Source organism: Mauremys reevesii, linkage group 4, assembly GCF_016161935.1.
Source record: "Mauremys reevesii isolate NIE-2019 linkage group 4, ASM1616193v1, whole genome shotgun sequence".
Lineage (NCBI taxonomy): Eukaryota > Metazoa > Chordata > Testudines > Geoemydidae > Mauremys > Mauremys reevesii.
This window is the reverse complement of record NC_052626.1, coordinates 102,184,266-102,205,449: the sequence shown is the minus strand read 5'-3', so window position 1 is coordinate 102,205,449 and position 21,184 is coordinate 102,184,266. Positions and strand designations below refer to the sequence as shown.

At 38.8% G+C, this 21,184-nt stretch overlaps 1 protein-coding gene and 1 long non-coding RNA gene across 8 annotated transcripts in view; one reads left to right on the top strand and one right to left on the bottom strand.

Moving 5' to 3' along the window:
- SOX6 (SRY-box transcription factor 6) overlaps positions 1-21,184 on the top strand; it is a 501,080-nt gene that overhangs the window by 439,142 nt on the left and 40,754 nt on the right. For all 7 annotated transcript variants that reach the window (XM_039533636.1, XM_039533631.1, XM_039533632.1 and 4 more), the window contains 2 exons: positions 15-71; positions 16,669-16,777. In XM_039533636.1, the coding sequence (XP_039389570.1) occupies positions 15-71; positions 16,669-16,777 (166 nt within the window). The remainder of the gene's footprint in view (positions 1-14; positions 72-16,668; positions 16,778-21,184) is intronic.
- Positions 12,729-21,184, bottom strand: part of LOC120402986 — a 61,224-nt gene continuing 52,768 nt past the window's right edge. The window contains exons 3-5 of the long non-coding RNA XR_005597403.1: positions 15,803-16,023; positions 15,140-15,267; positions 12,729-12,888 (exon numbers count right to left, since the gene is read on the bottom strand). This is a non-coding gene — a long non-coding RNA (uncharacterized LOC120402986). The remainder of the gene's footprint in view (positions 12,889-15,139; positions 15,268-15,802; positions 16,024-21,184) is intronic.

Below are 21,184 nucleotides of genomic sequence, written 5' to 3'. Positions count from 1 at the left end.
TTGCTGTATTTCAGATGCCAGTGCGGATAGATGCCATCACTGGAAGGATATGCATTAGAACTGTAGACACAGTGAGTCACCGACACATCATATACTGTATAAATTTCTGTTCTGTCAAGAGTTTAGCAGGTTGCCAAAATAGATTCAGTTGCCAGCTCCTTGCCAGAATTCTGTTCCTAGCCTGATGCCAATCAGTCTTTTTGGATGTTCATGTATAAGATTAGGCTGGCTTGATACATTCCTCCTCCCAAGGGATTCTCCTTTATCAAGGGATTACCTGCATGTCATTCTTTGCATACATCCCATGTTTTATTCTTTGATAGAAGCAACCAGATCACACTACATCTTTGCTGCTAAACATCTTATTAATGAAGTACGTGTGAACTCCTCCCATCCTCTCAAAAAACCCAGACCTACAAATACAGGCAATATATTGTCCTAACAGTTTTATTTCCTTTTCTGTTTTTTATTTTACTTCCTAGGGAAATGGAGACCAGTTACATTTAATACAATTTTCATTTCTGAAAGAAACTGCTCAGGCAAATACTTCCTTAAAAAACAAAAGCTCTTATTTTATTCATAGTGGTTTATCTACAATAGATAGAGTGGGGGACGCAAGCCACTTCCTACCACAAAAATGTCATACCATGCCTCATCGTATTTCTATTGCAATAGCTTATCAATATATACCAAATGTTGGGTACATAAAAAAGATGATTTGCAGGATGAGAAATTTAAAATAACAAGGTGCATTAGTTTCAAAGGGAAAAGGAGTTTGAGGCATATGGGTCATTTGCTCAGTTTATCAAACCATTTCTCTTTGTCTCTGTCCACATCGCCTTTCTACAGCTACCTGGAAGTGTCTTGTTGGGATCTGCAGAATCTAGTTTAAAATACCCATGTATTCCTATTCAGGACAGCACTTAAGCATGTGCCTTTCCTTAATAGGGATACCTCTATAGGGGAGAGGCCTGAGCACATGTTTATGGGCTTTCCTGAATCAGGACCTATGTTAGTGCCTGATTCTCCTACTACTGTGAGAATGCCACCCTCGTAACATTAGGAACTAACTTGGCATCTGACTCGCACAACTTGCAATTTTTATAGCTGTACAATGGTTAAGGTCTATCAAAGATTATTAGATACATCAGTGGTTAGTAGCCAAGATGGTCAGGGATGCAATCCTATGCTTTGGGTGCCCCTACACCTCCAACTGCCAGAAGCTGGGACAGAACGACAGGGGATGGATCACTTGAAATTGTCCTGCTCTGTTCACTGCCTCTAAATCATCTGGCACTGGCCACTGTCAGAATACAGGATACCGGGCTAGATGGACCATTGGTCTGACCCAGTATGGCCGTTCTTATGTAACATTAAAATGGAACTCTTTACCTTACTGTAATATTGACCTCATTGTGACAAGCTGGAATGTTTTTCTGTTCCTAGAATGCATTGAGCTGACACTGTATTGCAATCTAGGAATATACTGTGCTTTTTTTCACTGTCTCTCTCCTCCGCTGCTCACCCCTGCTGTGTTTTTGCTGGGACTTTTCTAAATGTTGTTGTCTCAGCAACAACATAAATTTCATCACATTGCTGTTGCGTGTGAGATCTCCATTAATTAATAACATAGCTCTCAATTTCCAAGGTAGAATTTGCATTAAAAACGTACATGATGCAAAGAGATTTTTAAACAATGTTTTTGCTCTTCTGTACGTATGCTCCATATATCGTGGCATTCTCACCGGCTTTAAATCTGCCTCAGTCTGAGGACACAGTTAAGCTGTATGCCAAATGTTTTTCTATATAGAAGCACAATTTATATCTTGTTGTTTTTGTTTGTGTGGGGTGGCAGATGGGGGGGATGAGGGAGGAAATGAAAAGGAAGTGAAAACTGCATTACAAGTAAATCAGGCTCGTTATTACTGTTTAACATTGATATTGTGGTAGTAACTAAAGGCCCCAATTAGGATCAGGGCCTTGTTGTGCTGGGCTCTGAGCAGTGCAAAGGTAGATGTGGTTCCTCCCCTTGCCATCACATTTAAGACTAGACACAAAGAAACAAACAATAGAAATGGAGGAGGAGAGTAACAATACCAAGATCACCTGGTTAGGCAGGCTAGCAATGTGCACGACTTGATGGTTCTTGAATTATGGTTCTTGATAAGGCCATTCCAGAGCTCAAAATGGAGGTGAAGTTATAGCATGTTTGGAGTCCTGGGGCTGAGTTGCCTTGCTGCTTCTAATTACTTCCTGTAGCCTGTGTGGTTAGGAGATGGGAAGGAGCTGCCTGGGGCCTTGTACCCTATGTGGGGGAGAATTTCAAATCCTGGTCTGGTGTGGAAACACTGGTGGGCCCATTCTTTCAGCTCCCACCAGCAAAAGTCCTCTCACCAGGTCTACCTCATAGCACATATGGCTAGGGATGGGCACGTGAGCCCTCCCCGCTCCCCCAGCCCTCTCTAGTACACAGGATCTTCCTTCTATCTTTCCATCTCTCTATAGTACAGGGTCTGTCTGTCTATCATCTATATATCTTTATATTTAAAATATATTTCAGGTTTAGAGGAAGTTTTTATGTGTTCCTCAAATTAGCTGAGAACAGGACCGGCTCTAGGCACCAGCTAAGGAAGCAGGTGCCCGGGGCGGCAAATCTGAAGGGGCGGCACTGCGTCTGTTCTTGGGGTGGCGCTCCGACTTCCACCCCAACCCCCCTTTCTTCGGCGGCAGCTTTTTCTGTTTTCTTCGGCGGCAGCTTTTTCATTTCTTCTTCCTCGGCAGCACTGTTGCGGCCACTTTTTTTTTTTTTTCCTTTGCTTCGCCGCTTGGGGAGGCAAAAAAGGTAGAGCCGGCCCTGGCTGAGAAGTAAGAAGTAGCTAAAGGAGCTGGATTTAGAGATCAGCACAATTCACGAAGATTAAAAAAAGAAAAAACCCTCTTTGTCTGAATTAATTATTTTCAGGCTGCTTTTTATAGATTAGTTTTTCAGAAGTCATCTGTGAAGGCTGGCATAAAGAATTTTTAAAGGTAACTAAATGGGATGGAGGCAAGGTTTAAAATCATCTACGGGGCTGTTGCAGGGGATATTAAATATTGATTTATCTTGGGGTAAGAATCATACTAAAGGCTTGTAGTAAGATCAGTTCATTTGGAATACAAACTGTAGAGCTGTATTTAGTACAATGGCAACACGACTGGAAGTGCAGGGGTGAGCATTTAATCTAAATCAGTTGGCTCTCCAAAGGTTCAAACGAAAAAAACCTAGCATTTCAAACTGAACTTTTCCTAAATGTTTCATGCTGTTTATATTAAAAATTGTCTCATTTAGTCAGTCCATGTTGCATCATAACCCACACCTCTGTGTCATGTTGCAAATAACAAAAATCCACATTTCAAGACTGTTTCAAATTTTAAGTTTTAATACCCCAAACCCTCCTGCAAACCTGATGCAAATCATTCAAGTAATCTGGCATGTAACACTGTAAGCAATTTTCTGCTACTTGCCACTGCCTTTGGCCAAGCTTTTAGTCATAATATAAAACTTGGCACAGATTGGACTTAACCAGTGAAAACTGATTATGTTCCCATTTCAGGCATAAGTAGTTGCCAGCTAGTGGTATTGGCTAATAGATTTTTCAGTTTGTATAAATGTGCATATGGCCATAGCAGGAGATCCCTTTGTCCAAGAGTGCCATCAAAACAGTAGTTCCCAGATAATTTTAATGTTATATTTGCTTTTGTTTCTGTTGTTTTCTTTAAACATATTCATTTGATGGCTGCAAAGGCTTGAATGTTCCATGACTGAAAAAAACAGGAAATATATTTATATGAGAGGCAGTGTGGTGTAGTTGATGGGGTACTGGACAAGGACTCAGGAGACCTAGGTTCAATTCTCAGCTCTACCACTGGGCTGCAGAATAACCTAAGACTGGTACCTTCTTGAGTCTGTGCCTCAGTTATCCATCTGGAAAATGGGGTTAATGATACTGACCTGCTTTGTCAGTATCATTTGAGGACTACTCATGAAGAGCTAGGTATTATCATTATACTCAAAAGCAAAAAAAGAAATATCCCTTATTACAGGGGTTCTCAAACGGGGGGTCGGGACCCCTCAGGGGGTCGTGAGGTTATTACATGGGGAGTTACGAGCTGTCAACCTCCACCCCAACCCCACTTTGTCTTTAGCATTTATAATGGTGTTAAATATATAAAAAAGTGTTTTTAATTTATAAGGGGGGGGTCTCACTCAAAGGCTTGCTATTTGAAAGGGGACACCAGTAAAAAAGTTTGAGAGCCACTGCCTTATTACAACCACAGGACAGTCATTCCCTCTGCTACGAAACAGGGAAAGAATGGAAGTAGCACAAATTCCAGCTAAGTATGACTGGTAAGCGTAGAAGGGAGTAGAGAAGACATCATCCCCTGAGATAACAGAGTCCCTTCTCCACGCATATTCTGCCCCCCACCCTCCGACAGAGTAGCAAATGCCTTCCCCAGGGATGAAGCATTTTATTTCATTGCAGTGAATCACATGGACTTTTCCATGTATGTTTTTTGCATGTGTGTGTGTGTGATCATTTTGAAATCAAAAGTACAGATATGTGCGTAGGATGCAATGCAGCCCTGTGCTGAAGGCCAGCACTCAAGTCCCACCTAAAACCTCATTATCGGTCTTAAGTGGGACTTACGTGCATAGCCCATGTACTGGTCCCCTGTCCTGAAGGTGAATTTTGCCTCTACAGAGCATAATTTGATACAGTATTTCATAATGTAAATATTTCTTTTTAAAATATTTATATAATGAACAACTGAATTCAGATTAAGGATTTAGTTGCTGTTCAACTTATTTAGGGTCAGATCCAAAGCCCATTGAAGTCAATAGAAAAACTCCCATTGCTGTAGTTAGTTTTGGATCAGGCTGTGCCTGTCTTTGTGTGAGTCTTTTCTCCTTTCAGGCTGTCGGTTTAGTTTAGGTATAAGTCGTGTTAGTGTTTTAAGTGGAGAGCAGCACTTTTTATATTATGCAATCCTTGCATGTTGTGATGAAATTGGACTTCAGAATATAGGTCTGTAGACAAACGTGTAAGGGGATGCAGGACCTATGAGAGTATAATCCAGAAAAATGGAAACTAAGTCAGATGTTTGAAAGGAAAGCATCTTCTTTGTCCTTTTTTGGGGAATGATTGTTTGCCTGTTTTTTTGGCTTGATAAATTTATACTAATCATGAATGTGCTTTTAGCAATTTTCTCCTCAGGTAGAGATTTTAGAAATGTGATTTACAAGCAACTTAGGCCCTGCCTCCTCCAAATTACTCATTACTCATGCTTACCTTTACATACTGTCAGTAGTCCCACTGAATTCAGTGAAGGCACTCATGTCTTTAGTCTTGTGCTGTTCTATCCTGGAAGAAAACTAATTCCTACTTCTACAGGAAGGGCTCCAAACTATTTGGCTTAAAGTTGTTAGAGACCCTCACCTGACTTCATCTTGAAGGGCAGGATGAATAACAAAAAGTAGAAAAAAATATCTTTATTAACCACAGATAAACAGAATTACCTCTTTTTAACATAATCTTTTTGTTCTGAGGTACACTATGAGATTGATCTTGCAATGTGTTGAGCATTGTGGCCCTGATTCGGCAAAGCACTTCAGCACATGCTTAATGTTAAGCATATAAGTAGTCCCACAGAGTTCAGTAAGACTACTCTTGTGCTTAAGTGCTTTGCTGGATCAGGGCCAGAGTGCTCAGCACCTTGCAGAATCAGAGCCTGTAAGAGGCAGTAGGTGTCTGTTGAATTGAAATTAAAGATGGGAGCTAGTTGAAGGGTACATCTATCGCACAGGCATTATGTATATCATACTTGATGTGCTAACCTTGCACACAGTAATCTTGCCTTCCTGACACAAAGAGTAAGCAGCACACTTTCTTGAGGTTGAAATAATCAGAGGCAAACACGGCAGTTATGGGCATACAAGAGGTAAGACACAGCATAATGATGTTACTATCATTGTTTTGTCATCCATAGTGATTCTTTAGTGATGTGTTTTTTTCTCTGAGCATAACAAAGGACGCCTGAGAATAAACAGAGTAAAATGCTGCAGCAAACACAAAATAAATACTTGAAAAATTAGATAATAAAAATTACAAACCCAGAAAAAATTACCCAATATTAATAGAAACAAACCCTCCACCTACTTGGTCAATGTGCAAACTGCACATAGCAAACAATTTACAATGAAATGTGTCTGTATTTTAAAAGTTCAGATTCAGTTCTGTTTGAGATAACATTAAATAGACCTGAGTTCCTTTTTGCAACCATGCTACATCATTGTTTACTTTAATGCAAATATACTAAGAGACTTTTAATTTAGCAATACTTTTATTCCCTTTGTTTTTTGTGTAATAAACATGCAGAATTACACTAACATTTGCAATGATATATATTTTAAAGTTCAGGTTCAATTCTGTTTGAGCTTTTTGCTATGGCTTAGACTATTTTTTTGTTTTCAAAATCAATTTGCCTAGTCCTGTTTTTCAACCATTATAATTATTGTCAAAGTAGGAATTCCCAATGTAGGAAGAATGTATTTATCATACATTGTCTAGTGGTTATTGCATCCTGGAGGCCATTTTTATTATAGCTTTCCATCTGATGTTGTATTACATAATGAAAGACCCTATCATAACACAGATGCTCACAATAGTAGAATTAAAGTAACTATAAGAAAATCAAGTCTGAATGTCTGAATGCAGGTATAAAATGTTAAATTGTACATATATTTTGTAAATGTACAGTTTATAAGATTACATCATACTGGTACTTAAGATGTGTGGCTACTGGCATGGATGTACAATCTAAATTTATGTAAATCTGTCCATTTCCAAACTCCTGTGGAAGGCAGCTAATTTTGCTTTGTGCAGTTGCGGTCTGCACAATGCCACAGCAAAACTGAAATCGATGACTCCTTTTTTCTCTCCCAGCAAAATTGTTTTTCTTAGCAGAAACTAGAATAGTTTTACTCTTTGTTATATTAATGTGGCTACTTGCTAAAGATGTGTTATCTTGTAGTCCTCTTTAAATATTCAGCCTGGAATACTCTCCCAGAGCTTTGCTTGAGAGAGAAGTTGAGTCCAGTTGTTTGAGCATAGTAATGGAAATCAAAGTCTCTTGAGTTCTGCCGAACTCTGACTCTAAGAATGACCAAATTTTCAGTGAAATTCAGTCATCGACATATGTGCAGAGTAATAGCGTTATTGCCCAATTCAGCAAAGCTTATTCTGTGAACTCTATGGAGTGGTGCCAGCCTCTTTTTCAGTGAGGGAGCTGCACCCCCCTCATCACAAGGCCCTGCCCCCCTCCTTGGCCCCACCCCATGGCCAAGTCAGAGCTGGAAGCCAGAACCAGACAGCGCAAGGCCCTGGCTGCTCACAGCTGGTAAGAGCTGCCTGGGTGCGGGGACCTGGCTCTGGGGCCGGCAGCAACTACGAAAGGTGGGTCCCAGGAGCCTGTACCACAGCGGGTCAGTCCAAGTGGGTGGTGTGCCCTGGCAGGTAGGGGCTGCTCTCGGGCTCCCCAGCCCCTGCCTGGGCTTACTTCTCCACTGCTGCTGGAGCTGGGAACCCAGCCAGTAGCTGCCACTCTCTCCACTCTGCCTTCAGAGCAGAGCTGAAGAGCAGCAGCGGCTATGGGAGTGGTGGTGTAAGGCAAATTTTGGGGTGGCTATAGCCCCTGCAACCCCCCTTGTGCCACGCCTGGAACTCTAGTTCACTAGAGGAAAATGGGTTTTCTGCTGCTGTGAGTTAATTTACTCCAGTAGCTGAAGTGGTAAAGGTTTGTGCACCATGCTGAAGGTCCTAGGTTTGTACTCTGCTGGTGGGCCATGTAGGACTTGGTACATGGCTATGTTGGTACATGGACATGTAGCAACTGAGTTGCCCTCACACACAGATTCATACCCATTAGTATAGGAAATAAAGTAAAAAAGAAGTAGAACAATCCAATTATTTCTTGAAGAATGTGTGCTCAGTATAATATTTTGTTTAAAATAATATGATAGCACATGTATGTGTAGGACTAAAAGAAAATGTGTTTTCTAAATTGGTGCATTCATATTCTTTACTATTACAAGTTACATAGGGCTGCCTACATAATTTATCATTGGTCCATTAAATCCAGTATTGTGCCTCTAGCAGTGACCAATACTTGATACTACAGAAGTAAATTAGCCTCACTCCCATAATGCACTGGGCCAATGATCCACTAATGTTGTGTTGTGAGGGGAGAACAGCAAGGAGAAGGAGGGAATGTCTACTTGACCCCTGCAAGTGAATAACTTGCACCCTGGAACGGGAGATTCAATAATCTGTATTTTACTGTATGTTATTACAAATGTTATTAATGGTCATAAAATTATTTAGCCCCTTTAAAAACCAGTGACAGGTCAGGCTTTGGGCTCCTTCTGACCTCCAGTGAATTCTACTGCTTTATTATATGGTGTGTGAAGTGGTAATTCTTTTTGTTTTATATTTACCAGCTGTTAATTTAATTGATTATTCCTTTGTTCTCTGGGACTAATCAGTTTTCTAGGCAGAATTCAACAGTTCATTGTTTTTAATAAAAATCCTGTCACGTTTCAGTTGAACTGTATAATTTTACAGTACAATGCTGTGTGCATGTGTTGCTGAAACAAAGAGTTAATCAGAAAGTGTTCGGATACTGCCATGCATCATGCCTTTGTGCATGAATAAAAAGTTGGAAACCGCATAAAAGCAGTAGTTGGGTTACCACACAACTGGATATGCTTAAGTCTGAACGCTTCATAACTCTAACTACTGGGGAGTTGCAAACTTATAAATAACCTTGCAATTGGTTAAAACCTTATTAAAACCATATGAAAAAAGATATAAAACATTTGGTTAGGGGGTTCAGTAAGTGCAGTAATCCTGTTGAAAGTAATCTAACTGAGGTAGATCCATATTTTAGGAGTGTCTGCAAGTGCTGCAATAGTTAAGAATCTGTCAGTGTTTAATAGGTAGGAGGGGAAGGATTAACTCATAAAATCCTGTCTAGGAAATATTTGTCTATCTGAGCTTTTTAAAGAATTAACTATATTCTGTGTTATTTTTAAAGGCGACCTGAAAAGCAATAAAACCCAGTAATTAAAAAATATGTGTTGAGTGCCACTAATAACCCCAGTATACAGGGACTTCACCTTAACACTCCTTTCATACTTCTTCACTCAGATCTCATGACATCCACCCCAACAATGATGGAGGCTTTCTAGTATTCTCATCCACAGGGCACTTGAAAATCATGAGTCAGACCCTCTAAAATCATGCAATTTGCTTAAAAATCAATTTTAAAAAAATAGGACAGTGAGTTGTTGATATTTAGTATCAGAGGGGTAGCCGTGTTAGTCTGGTTCTGTAAAAGCAGCAAAGAATCCTGTGGCACCTTATAGACTAACAGACGTTTTGCAGCATGAGCTTTCGTGGGTGAATACCCACTTCTTCGGATGCAAGAGAAGAAGTGGGTATTCACCCATGAAAGCTCATGCTGCAAAACATCTGTTAGTCTATAAGGTGCCACAGGATTCTTTGCTGCTTTTGTTGATATTTGTCTTCTGGTTTTTGAACCTATAATGTTCATGTTTCCAAGTTTTTTTCCACAGCCACAAAGGCTAGAATCTTAGCTTTCATTATATAAAAAAGTGACATTTGCACATGTTCACCTGACTCCAGGAGCTGGGGCTTTAAGAAACCCAAATATCGTGAGACTTGCAATAAAATCATGACGGTTAATAACCCTAGAATCCTACTCCCCTGTGATGCCCCAGTATGTGTCATGTTGTCACATTCAGAATAGTGGAAGCCAGCTGAAACATGCAGCTGGTTAAGCAGGATTAGTATAAGTTCTTCTTTCAAATGCATTGCTTGTTTTTTCAACAGTATTTTAACACAAAACAATATAGTTTAAAAACGGGACTTAATGTTCTCCCTTCCCTCTGAGTAGGGTACATGCTCCCAGTGCAGTTCAGCATGGTACATCAGGAGCACTATGGGAACATCTACATGGAGATAAAAGCGTTGCAGCCCAGCCGTGGCTGGCCTAGGTCAGCTGACTTAGGCTTGGTGGGTTCGGGCTGCGGGGCTAAAAATTGCTGTGTAGACGCTTGGGTTCAGGCTGCACCCTTGCACTATTCCAGAGCTTGGGTTCCAGCCTGAGTCCAAACATCTACACAGCAATTTTTCAGCCCTGCGAGCCTGAGTCAGCTGACCCAGGCTGGCTGTGGGTTGTTTATCTCCATGTAGATATATCCTATATTGCACTAGGCACCTGTAGGCTGAGGCAGTGATTCTTTTCTATTCTATGTAAATTCTTATACCACCTTCATTATCATAGTATCTGAGTGCCTTATGGACATCCTGGAAATCTTGAAGGAGAAAACTAAAGTAAGGTTTCAAGTGAAGATATACTATATTGCCCTTTTAGTCTGACCACCGGGAGCATTACCTTCATATTGTTAAAGTTACTGGGATTTGGTATTTCATCTTGTCGGATCAACTTCAAGTCACAAACATTTGGAGTTCATTCATCCGACCTGAACATCAAGTATACTGAAACTTTTAGCAAAATGGCCCAGTTATTAAAATGCTGAAAAATAACTATTATTACAGTTTTGCTGTAATTTTTTCTCAGCTTTTCTCTCACGCATGTGCACACACATACACACACTCTAAATCTTTAAATGCCTCTTTCCGCAGAGTGATATGATACCTTGTAATTTTAGACATGCAAAATATTCATGAGAAAATATCAAACTTGGGACAAACATTGCCAAAAGTTTGTGAACCTGGGACAGATTTATGGTTCCTATTGAGAAACCGTGAGAAATTCTATGATTTTTCAGTGTTTCCACCTATAACTTGGCCAAAATTGATGGGTTTGGTTAAGTCCTGCTTGGAGTTTGTTCACAACTGGAAATCAAAGCAAAACCACATGAATTAAAACAGGAAAAAGGTTCATATGGATCCCTGTGAACTAATGCCACCAAGTTTTTTGAGAGTTCTACATCTACTGTACTACGTCTTTCAGGGATTTTTATTTTTCTGACTACAAGTTGATAGGATAGGATAGTTCCTACCCCCCAAAAAATACAAAATTTAGAGATAAGGCTGAAAGTCAATTTGTAATGATTCCTGCTGTGCCAAGATATTGCAAATGATTCTAAGCTGAGGGTGATTTCACTTTCCAGTCCTAGCTATAAAAAAGTAGGAGGAACTTGGGGGAAAGTTTGGGAGAATTTGTACCTTGACCTTTGCAGGATGAAAGGAGGACTTGTGAGTTCTCCCAGAACAATGTTTCCTGATTCATGCACAATGGAGTGGCGGGTTGGAAGGACAAAGTGTCAGTCTGAGCTCTGAATTGCATTGTTGTTGTCAGTATAAGTCACATTCTTAGGAAACTATAAGATTTTGCTGAGGTGTCTGCGGGATTTATTCTCACAATTCCCATTAACATCAATAGGGATAGTGTGAATGAATCCATATAAGTTTTGCTGAAAATTTCCCCTTTGATGTTTTGAACAGAGGTGCTTTTTGCTGTTTTTTACATTGCACGGTATATAAACAGAGTAGACCACAAATAACAAATAAGCCACTAAAGAATTAGTTGAGACATTCAGTGTGGAATAACCTAATTGTAATGTATTTTGTATGTAAAGGTGTGATAACTATTTATAACGAACTAAAATTGCAACTAAAATACTGTCCTCAGATATATAATAGCCCCTCAGGCATAAGCTCTGTGGCTTCTGTGAATGACCCATATTAATTCAGACTCTAGAACTTGGCTCTTTAAATAAATGTTGGTAACTGCTGCCAAGTTAAACTATTGAAACAAAGAGTACTACATCATTGTCCAGCCATGTCTACTTAAATAAAATGTATTTTTTTGAAAAAAATAGAACAAACCCCTTTCACACACGGATCAGCTGGTATGCCATTTTCCAGTTTCATCTGAACACACATTTCAGATGTGGAAAAAGCTAGCATGTTGAAATAATTTGAGGCATGGGTATAGTCTGATCAGTCTTGGTAATCCAGAAGGGAGGGGTATCCAGTGTATTATTACATTTCGTATATTGTTTTTCAAGAGATGGATGCAATCAGTCATCTCGCATCTGGTTTGAAAAAACCTTGTCTTGCTGGCAAGTAAACTGTTATTTAAGTACACAATCTACTGCACTACTGAAACAGTTTTGCCAAACTTGTCTAAGTATTCTCACAAGCTTAAAGATGGTATAAATATCATTTATAGCAAGTCGTTTACTTCAGACTATATGGAATGCCTTCCTGTTCCCCTGATCTAAGTGTCCCAGTTTACATTATGGCCTTTATTGCTTCTGTTTGATGGAATGATCAGTAAAAATTTAATGACACTATAAAATAATAAAAATGTCATTAATTTACCACGGATCTTGGATGCAGTGGTTGTAAAGTTACATTAATAAACAGAATATTTTTTACAACAAAAAGCATTGTTACGTGGGAACGTATAAATAACACACATAAATTTAAGAGCAATTTTACTGTTAGCACACACATTATTATGGAATAGCCAATAAGTGTATAAAACATAGTATATAAAATTTTATGAAAATATACTGTGCACATCAAAAATTCAGCTTTTATCTAAGTGCAGAGAAAAGCCATTATTGTGTGCTTACTGTTTCATTGCTGTTCTTCCAGAAGATCACAATTTTATATTTGTTTCTAGTAATTTGAAGTTTGCAGCTTTTTTGTAGGAAGGGCCTTGCTTCTGCCACTTCTTGGTTGACTAAACCATCCCTTTACCTTCCGCAGACGCAGGAAGAATTGATAATCCCTGCCACAGAAATGAGGGAAAAGTTGCTAATTTAATGCAAAGTTAAAAATAATGCCTAAGGGGTTGGCTGGCTTGCTCGGTGACTCTGGAAATAAGGGATAATAATCTAGCAGTCTATCTGTCATCGCTGGGGCTGTTCCATCATTGACTGTGATAACATGTGAATATGATGGATGCCACAGTCTTGTGGCTCGTAACGTTTAACATTCATCAGCTCTCACTAAAGGGGCTTTATCATTTAAATATCTTTATTTAATATGCAACATCTACCTCATACATCATAATTTCAAAGCACTTAGAGAACCAACAGCCCTACAACACAGTGGAACAGACTTTAATTTTTTTTAATAACTTTTATGTTTTTTGCATGTTTGTGACTGACAATGCATAAATAAGTGCCTAATCATGTCACTGAATGAAAATGAAGATTTGGCTGTTGCAAGAAGTTTTTTTTCCTTCTACTAATTTTAAAGTAGGGATTAATTTTAACTGTATTTTTAACATACACAAAAACACAGAGGGCCCAAACTGTTCTTGAGAGAGCTTTCAGTTTCGGCAAAAGTCCCTGATCGTGCAAATTTTTAGTTCTTTTGACTTCTGTGGGCCTACTCCCATGAGTAAAGATTTACAGGATCATGTCCTAAGCGCTTTCTTGAAATTTCACAATTTAAAGTGAACAGCTTTGTATGAATGTACAGCAGATGATATGCAGACAGTATTAAAGGATATTGTCCACCTGTTTAGATTTCCAAAATTACCTTTTGAAAAGGAGGTAAAAACCACACCCTATCCCCAGAAGATGCACCTTAACTAAAAACATACAAACAAATTAGCTCTGTGTGGCTAAGAAGTAAATATATATATAGCTTGTGTGGGCGTATATATTTCCGGCTGCACATATGTGTGTGTTTGTGGATGTAATGGGTATGTGTATTTGTTTGTTAATGGGTATGTGCTTATATACATACTCATTAACAAATACACATACCCATTACATATATATATATATACATGTGCGTGTGTGTGTGTACCCCCACACTTTAAAAATATTTTACAATATGTACATGTAGATGTTCATTTATGTGGCTATAGGCTATGTAGAATTTATTTTCCTTTAGGACTTGTTTGCACTAGGAGAAAGCGTGTTTTTTTTAAAATGTGATAACTAACACATTTTAAAATCATAGTGTAAACAAGGTAAGTTGTGGTTTCACCATATGTTAGCTGGTTGACGTGAAGCCTACTAGGATAAGCCCTAAAGAAAGGAAAAGGTTGGGACCTAAACAGATTGAGTGTCCCTCTAAAGCATTTCATACAAGTTTTACTAATACCTCATCCAAATATTGATATTATAAGCGTCACTGAAGAATATTTTTCATTGAAAAAAAATTAGACTAAAAAGGCATTCCAATGTATATGTTGAGAAATAATAGCTGTGGTATATTTTCCTATGAATTGAAAACCAGAGGTTATTACTGAGTCATAAGTGGACTTCAATTCTTTTAGAAGAAAAGGTATTATTATTGTGTAAGCTTTCTTGTCTTGCTGTTTCTGCCCTTATCATGTAGTTTCCCCTTTTCTCCTTCTGTGTCAAAATATTGATATTCTTTCAGAAACTTTTTTTTCCTTTTCTTTAACAGAGCATATTTTCTGGTAAAAAATCAAAGAGAATGAATGACTAGAAAGATACTTCAAATGTGCATATTGATATATAGCAGGTTCTGTTGATTTGAATAGTAGAAAGATATTTCTCCTTCTTCTAAACCACACTTACCGGTTGTTCTTCCAAGAATACTGTGGATGCCATCTTAACACTCCTTTAGAAAAGGCTTTAATGCAAATATTTGGAAAGAGAAACGGTGTGTGCTAAAGGCGGTTTTTCTTAGTACTGATTTTTGCTTTATTTTGAGCGCAAATTGTGAAAGTCTAAACTAGCCCCCCAACAATGGAACACTTGAAAAAAAAATGCATTCCTATCTGCCAGCAAAGCAGATTCCATTCTGATGGTACAGGATTATTGTTAGATTATAGAACATCTTTGGATATAATGTTGGTCTTATAGTGTTAGTTTGCCTGTCTCTAAGTCACATTTCCTCTCTGTGTTCCCTCATCAATAGATACATTATCTAGGAAAGCTACACTACAAAGCCAACTCAGTAGCATGGAGAATGTTACTCCATTATGAAAATGCAAAGCTAGCTTGTAAAATGGATGGAAGATTTTAAGAAACTTTTAAAAATGCAATTAGTACCTGAAAGTCCTCAGCTGCATGTTGTGGTGGTAAACCCAGTGAATCGGTTTTGTGCTGTGTTTTCTTCCCGTGTAGATTTAAACATATTCCATGATCTGAAGAATCAAAAGGCTTCCTGAACAATTTGGCTGATGGGAATTAATTATAGAAATATAATGATATTCAAAAAATAATCAGATTAGACAGCACAAATGAACTGAGATTGAACAAATGAGGTACAACAGCCATCAAGTAATTGTATGTTTGGTCTTTAAGAATATTTCTAAGTTTCTAAACATTGTGCAGGAGAGAAAACTCATGATGTTTTCTTCTTATGTCTAAACTGCTCAGTACAGAACTAGGTCATTGAACAATAGACTGAACAGCAATCAGCACTCTACTTCTGCATAATGCATTAAGTATAACATGCAGAAACTGTTCGCAGAGCTGAAAGCTGGTATTTCATGTCTGTAAATTCAAGCTGACATGACATTTAATATTGTTTCATAGTAATGAACAACAAGGTTTCATTCATTCACAAGTACAACATAATACCAAGTTTAGTCTGAAGAAGTAACAACAAGGCAAGGGGGAAAACATGTTGTGTTCCTTCAAATGAGAACACTAAATTAATGATAACCATTGAACACTTAGCTACTGATATAGAGTACTACAGAGACTCACATTGTGAAGGAATATTACACTGTCGATTGTAATGCTTTTGCCCTGTAGTTCTTTGATTGAAGATTGGGTTAACACATAAAATGCCTCCCTTAGTTTTCATTTTACAGTTCCAGGTCCAGCTTTCCTGTGCAGGTCTCCAGCTCTCAAAGGCTTTGTGTTTTTCTAGGAGCAAGCACCGTCCTCTCTCTTTTTCAATTCCCATTGAGGTTCAGTTGAAATTCCTAGACAAAATAATAGTATCAATTCTGTCATCTACTATTCCTTCTTTGAATACTTGTCTTTGAAAGCCTCTTGCATAAAATTCAGACTTGTGTTTTCTCAGGGGTACGAATGCAAACTTGGATCTCTTAGTGGAAAAAAAGTGCTTTTTCCATTAAATTAGCAGCATGTTTTAATAGGAACTTTTCTTTCAAGTTCTAAATTTTAGTGTCTCTCAAATGTCGATTGTTTTTTTTCCAGTTTAAGTCACAACGTTTAATGGAAAGACAAAGTGTGCAGCATAGATCAGCACTGCTTCCTGCCAAAAGTTTTCTGCGGTTGAATGTACCATCATTTATACATTATAAAGGTGCAGTTCAGCCTAATTTGGAAGCTTCCATGTATATTTTCACATTGAAACCTTAGGGCCTAATTTTCAGAAGTGCTGAACACTCATAATTCCAACTGACATTGATGAGAGCTCTGGGTGCTCAGAACCTATGAAAATGAAGCCCTCAACTTTGTTCTAAACTACACTTTTAATTAAAACCTGCTCATTTAATTCACTCAGGAAAAGAAAAAAAAAGGCATATGTCTGTACATAAACATAGGCATAGGCATAGTACTAAGATATAGGGAGCATTAATAGTATCTCTTGTCTTTTCCAGGAAAGAACACGCTTTGAGAATTTAGGCCCACAGTTAACAGGGAAACCCAGTGAAGATGGAAAACTGGGCCCAGGAGTCATTGACCTCACAAGGCCAGAAGATGCAGAGGGTGAGTTGCTGTTATGAATACACTGAACACTGCTTCCTTAATTCCCACAATCTGACACGGAATGGACGCATAGCAAAGTGCCTCCCAGTATCTTTAATGGGTGGTGCGCAGCTAAATTCCTGGGCACAAATTTAAAACATTTTGCATGTTTTTATCAGATAGTAACATATACATAGCAAAGGACAGGAAAAAAACGAAACAAAAACGGTGATACCTTACAGTGTATACTCTGAGCCAAATGCAACACCATTTAAGATATGTCTGCATTGCACAGTACGCTTGGGCTTGTGGGACCCAGGTCTGTCGACTTGGTGTTTCCAAGATTGTGCTTGAGCGTCCACACTGCATTGTAAGCCTGGGTTTTCGACTGCTGAAACTGGATTTCACAGCTGTGCTAATGTGTCCAGACTGTATTATAGGTTGTTTATTAGCTACTCCCTTCAATTACTATTTCTTGCTTGTGCTTGGCCACCTAATTTACATGGAATTGTTTCTGCTCTCTGAATCTTTCTGAACAGGCGAATAATGAATGGAGAATAATCTATAAATTAGTTACAGAAATACATTTTAGATAAATAATCATTCATGCTAAAATTAATAAAGCTCTCAGGAATCACATGCATTTTCAAAAATACTCTATGATTGTCCATATACTCATAAATGGAGAATTTCTATCTCAGAGGAAATACTGCTATTTTGACATTTGTGTTTCTCCTGAAGGGTGACAAGTTGCAATATCAAAACTATTCATGGAACAAAAGTTCAGCAAAATTTTTATTCAGACGCAAAATATTTCAACAGTAGCCTACATCCACCTGGGCTGCCGCAGTGTCTCATGGGAGTTGAAATTAAGATGACTCGTCCAACATGATTCTCTGTGGGCTGAGATCTCTAGTCACACTGAATTTTCCTGATGATCTGCAGTCATGGGAGACTCATGATGCACCGTGGCAGCTCATCCAGAGGGGAGCCACAGTGCATCATGGAAAATGTAATCCAGACAGGATACCAAGTCCATAAAGGAGAATGGGGGCATGAAAAACTCAGACTACAAATCCCATGAGACATTGTGGTTGCTCTGACAGATGGTGATGAATATCACACTGACATGAAATATTTTATTTAAATTTTCCCAATGGAAAATTGTTGGGTTTTTTTTCAAAATCAGCATTTCCCTGCTAAAAATGTTGATTTTTCTGAAATCATATTTTTCAGTGAAAAATATTTCAACAGAGAATTCATAACCAGCTCTACTTATAAATAAATGAAATGACACCACTCATCATTGTGAACAAATCTTGTCATTTTTAATCCATGAAAATATTAATAAATCAATTTGTTGTTCTCTAGTCAAATAATCCAGTCCTGTTTTTGACTAGATAACATCACTGCATTATAGTTATAAATGTTTTACACTGTACTTTATGAAAACTGAATATTTTTTTCTACAAAATTAAGAAATATAAATCTTATAGCTTGCCTCCTTATATCTGGGAGCAATGAATCTTAACTATTAATTCAAAACTCAATTTCATCCATTACATGTTCATATTTCTTGAACTGTATCAAGTCAGTGCCTCCTAATTTCACTCTGTGTAAATGCAGATGATGTACTGTAACTAGTTTTTCTGACAGGACTTCTCTCTAGTATTTCCCTGGTTTTGTTCATTTCCCCATATCAACCTTCCTCTCCTTAGCTTGCTTAAGCTAGTGTCTTGAGACACACCCTGGCACTGACAGCCTATCCTATTACTGGATAATATAAGAACGAAGTCTTTACATATGTAACTTTTGTGCCAGCTTAAGGACGTGTAACCCCTCTTCCATTTAGAGCTAGTGGGGCAGTTGTGACATGGTGCGTTGCCATGTTGGGAATCTAAATTCATGAAAGGATTCAGGTTACCAGGCTTAGCACTAGCAGCAGATAAATGTCTCTGGAAAGGGGGTGTTGGATGAATCCTTCTGCTGTTCTGTAAAAAAAGAGCTGGCAGGAGTTCAAGAGTGAGCTGCTTATTTCCCCTTCCGGCTGTAGAGAAGGTTGAAGTTATAGCAGATATTGCAGTGCTGTGCATAAAATACATTAAAATACCTCTCAAGTTTTGTCCCTTATCCTTGGCAAGTTATCTAAGGAATGACTCTCCCAGCATAGCATGTCTAAGAGTGGCTCATTGAAAATACTATGGTTGAAAGGCCAACAATTAAACTATGACCTCTGAAGTTCTGTACAGTACAACTAGTTTTGTTAGTCTCCAAGACTATTTACACTTCTTCCTAATTATAAGTGAGGCTTGTACAGATCTTTCCAGATTTTCCGCATGTCACAGAATTTTTATATGTGCCAATAGCAACCTGTACTTACACGTGTGTCCACTTTAGATTTGAGTTGCTAAGGAACTCTACAAACCTATAGTTAATCCTTGGCCTTTTGTAAGAAGTGATATTTGTTCTTTTTTATTATGTTGCCAAGGTCACTATCTCAATGGAGTGTCACAATTTTGTAATAGCCAGAGTTAGCCTTTTAAGATCTGGCATGTTTAATACCTTCCTTTTGTATTGTCTTAGTTTTTCTCTTGTTCCTTTTTATCCCTTTCATTTTTGATTTGGTGATATATTTTGGGTTGCTATCAGTGCAGTTGGTACCATCTGTACAATACTGGTAGTGCATACTGTGTATTATATGGTATGGCCTACACACATAAGAAGTAGTAATAAAATTACATATTACATATTACATATTACAAATCTTGACCCCTCTCCTCTATGGAGAGGCAACTGAAGCTCCCTGACCCAGGCTGATTCTGCGTCCAGAGCATAAAGCTGGAATCCTGATAGAGTGACTATGCAGCAGTCATACTTTTTTCCCTGATGCTAACTAAATCCAAAGGCCAAGAAAGGAAGGTCTGTACAGGGTCTCCTTGAATTCAGAAAGGTGCTTTCAGATAACATTACAGGGACAGCCATGAACTCTGAAAGCTCCACTACCTCACAGTCTCTGCATGACTCCTGCCCCCTCTGTCAAGCAGGGAGAAGCAGTTGTGTATCCCATCTAACTTCCCTTCTGATTGGCCTGTCCTTCCTTAGGATTGATGAGATTGGCACAGAGTGTGCAGGAATGGAAAATGAACCTAACATTCCTTCAGGACTGGAGCAGTTCCAGCTCCAGTTCCAACACAAAGTCAATTGGAATATTCCAATGCCAACGTTGCTAGTTAATTACCATTTAAACCAAGGAGATTATCCATGCTAATTATGGCACTGTATGCAAATAATCCTTAATGTGGAATACAGAGTCAGAGCAACAAAAGCTTTGAAACAGAACTACACCTCTACTCCAATATAACGCTGTCCTCAGGAGCCAAAAAATCTTACCACATTATAGGTGAAACCTCATTATATCGAACTTGCTTTGATCCACTGGAGTGCGCCACCCCGCCCCCACAGAGCGCTGCTTTACCACATTATATCCAAATTCGTGTTATAGTGGGTCACGTTATATCGGGGTAGAGGTGTACTTTGCTTGTGCATAAACTGCTTTGTACAGATAATTGCTTAGCCATTAAAGCAAACACAAAAGCCTGCAAAAATGTGCTTTTAGGGCCAAATTTTCAAAAGTCAGTGCTTAAGTGATGCCTGCAAAATTGCACTGCAATGTTATTGAACTCACATTCCACAGCTGTATATGGGTACAAATGGGTACTTGGATGCACAGCTACCCGTTTGTAGTGTACAAAAGCCCATTTGAGAATGCATGTGTGAGTTTTGCTGACACATTTTGGGTGCCCATGTTTGGAAATCTGGGCCTTAAATTCCAAGTGTTTTCTTATCTGGAAGGTGATAAAAAGCATTGCTTGGACATGGTGGTGAAATGAGGGCAGACACTTGGATGAATTTTAAGTTGCAGGGCACAACTTTTATTAAGCTTTAACACAAGGGAGAGGCAATACTCGCCCATCACCCATACTTTCCTATGCCAGGCATGTAAGTGGTTTCAGAGCAGGGATTACAAAGCTCCTACCAAATAAACTGGAACTCAGGTTAGGCTCTCTTCAGTCCACCCCCTGGGGACTCAGCTTGCTATAAGTCCTACAACTTCTCCTCCTATAAGGAGGACAAAGGGTGCAGAAGGGTGGGGACTTCAAAGTCTCACCCTATCCCATGAGCCCAACGCCCACCAATCCTGGTTGTCTTATATCCTTTTAATTGCACTGGAAATGAGTCACAAGTCGCGACAGATTAAAAACTGAGCCAAGTACCTCAGTTAGGTCCTGAGCACATTCATACTTAACCTACTGTGGCTTGAAGGTGCTGTGAGGAAGGGGAAAAAGTCCCTGGTCCTCTACTTATTTTCTACATGGGAGAAGAAATTCCTTCTTCACCCCTAAGCAGGTGGTCGGATAGACCCGCAAT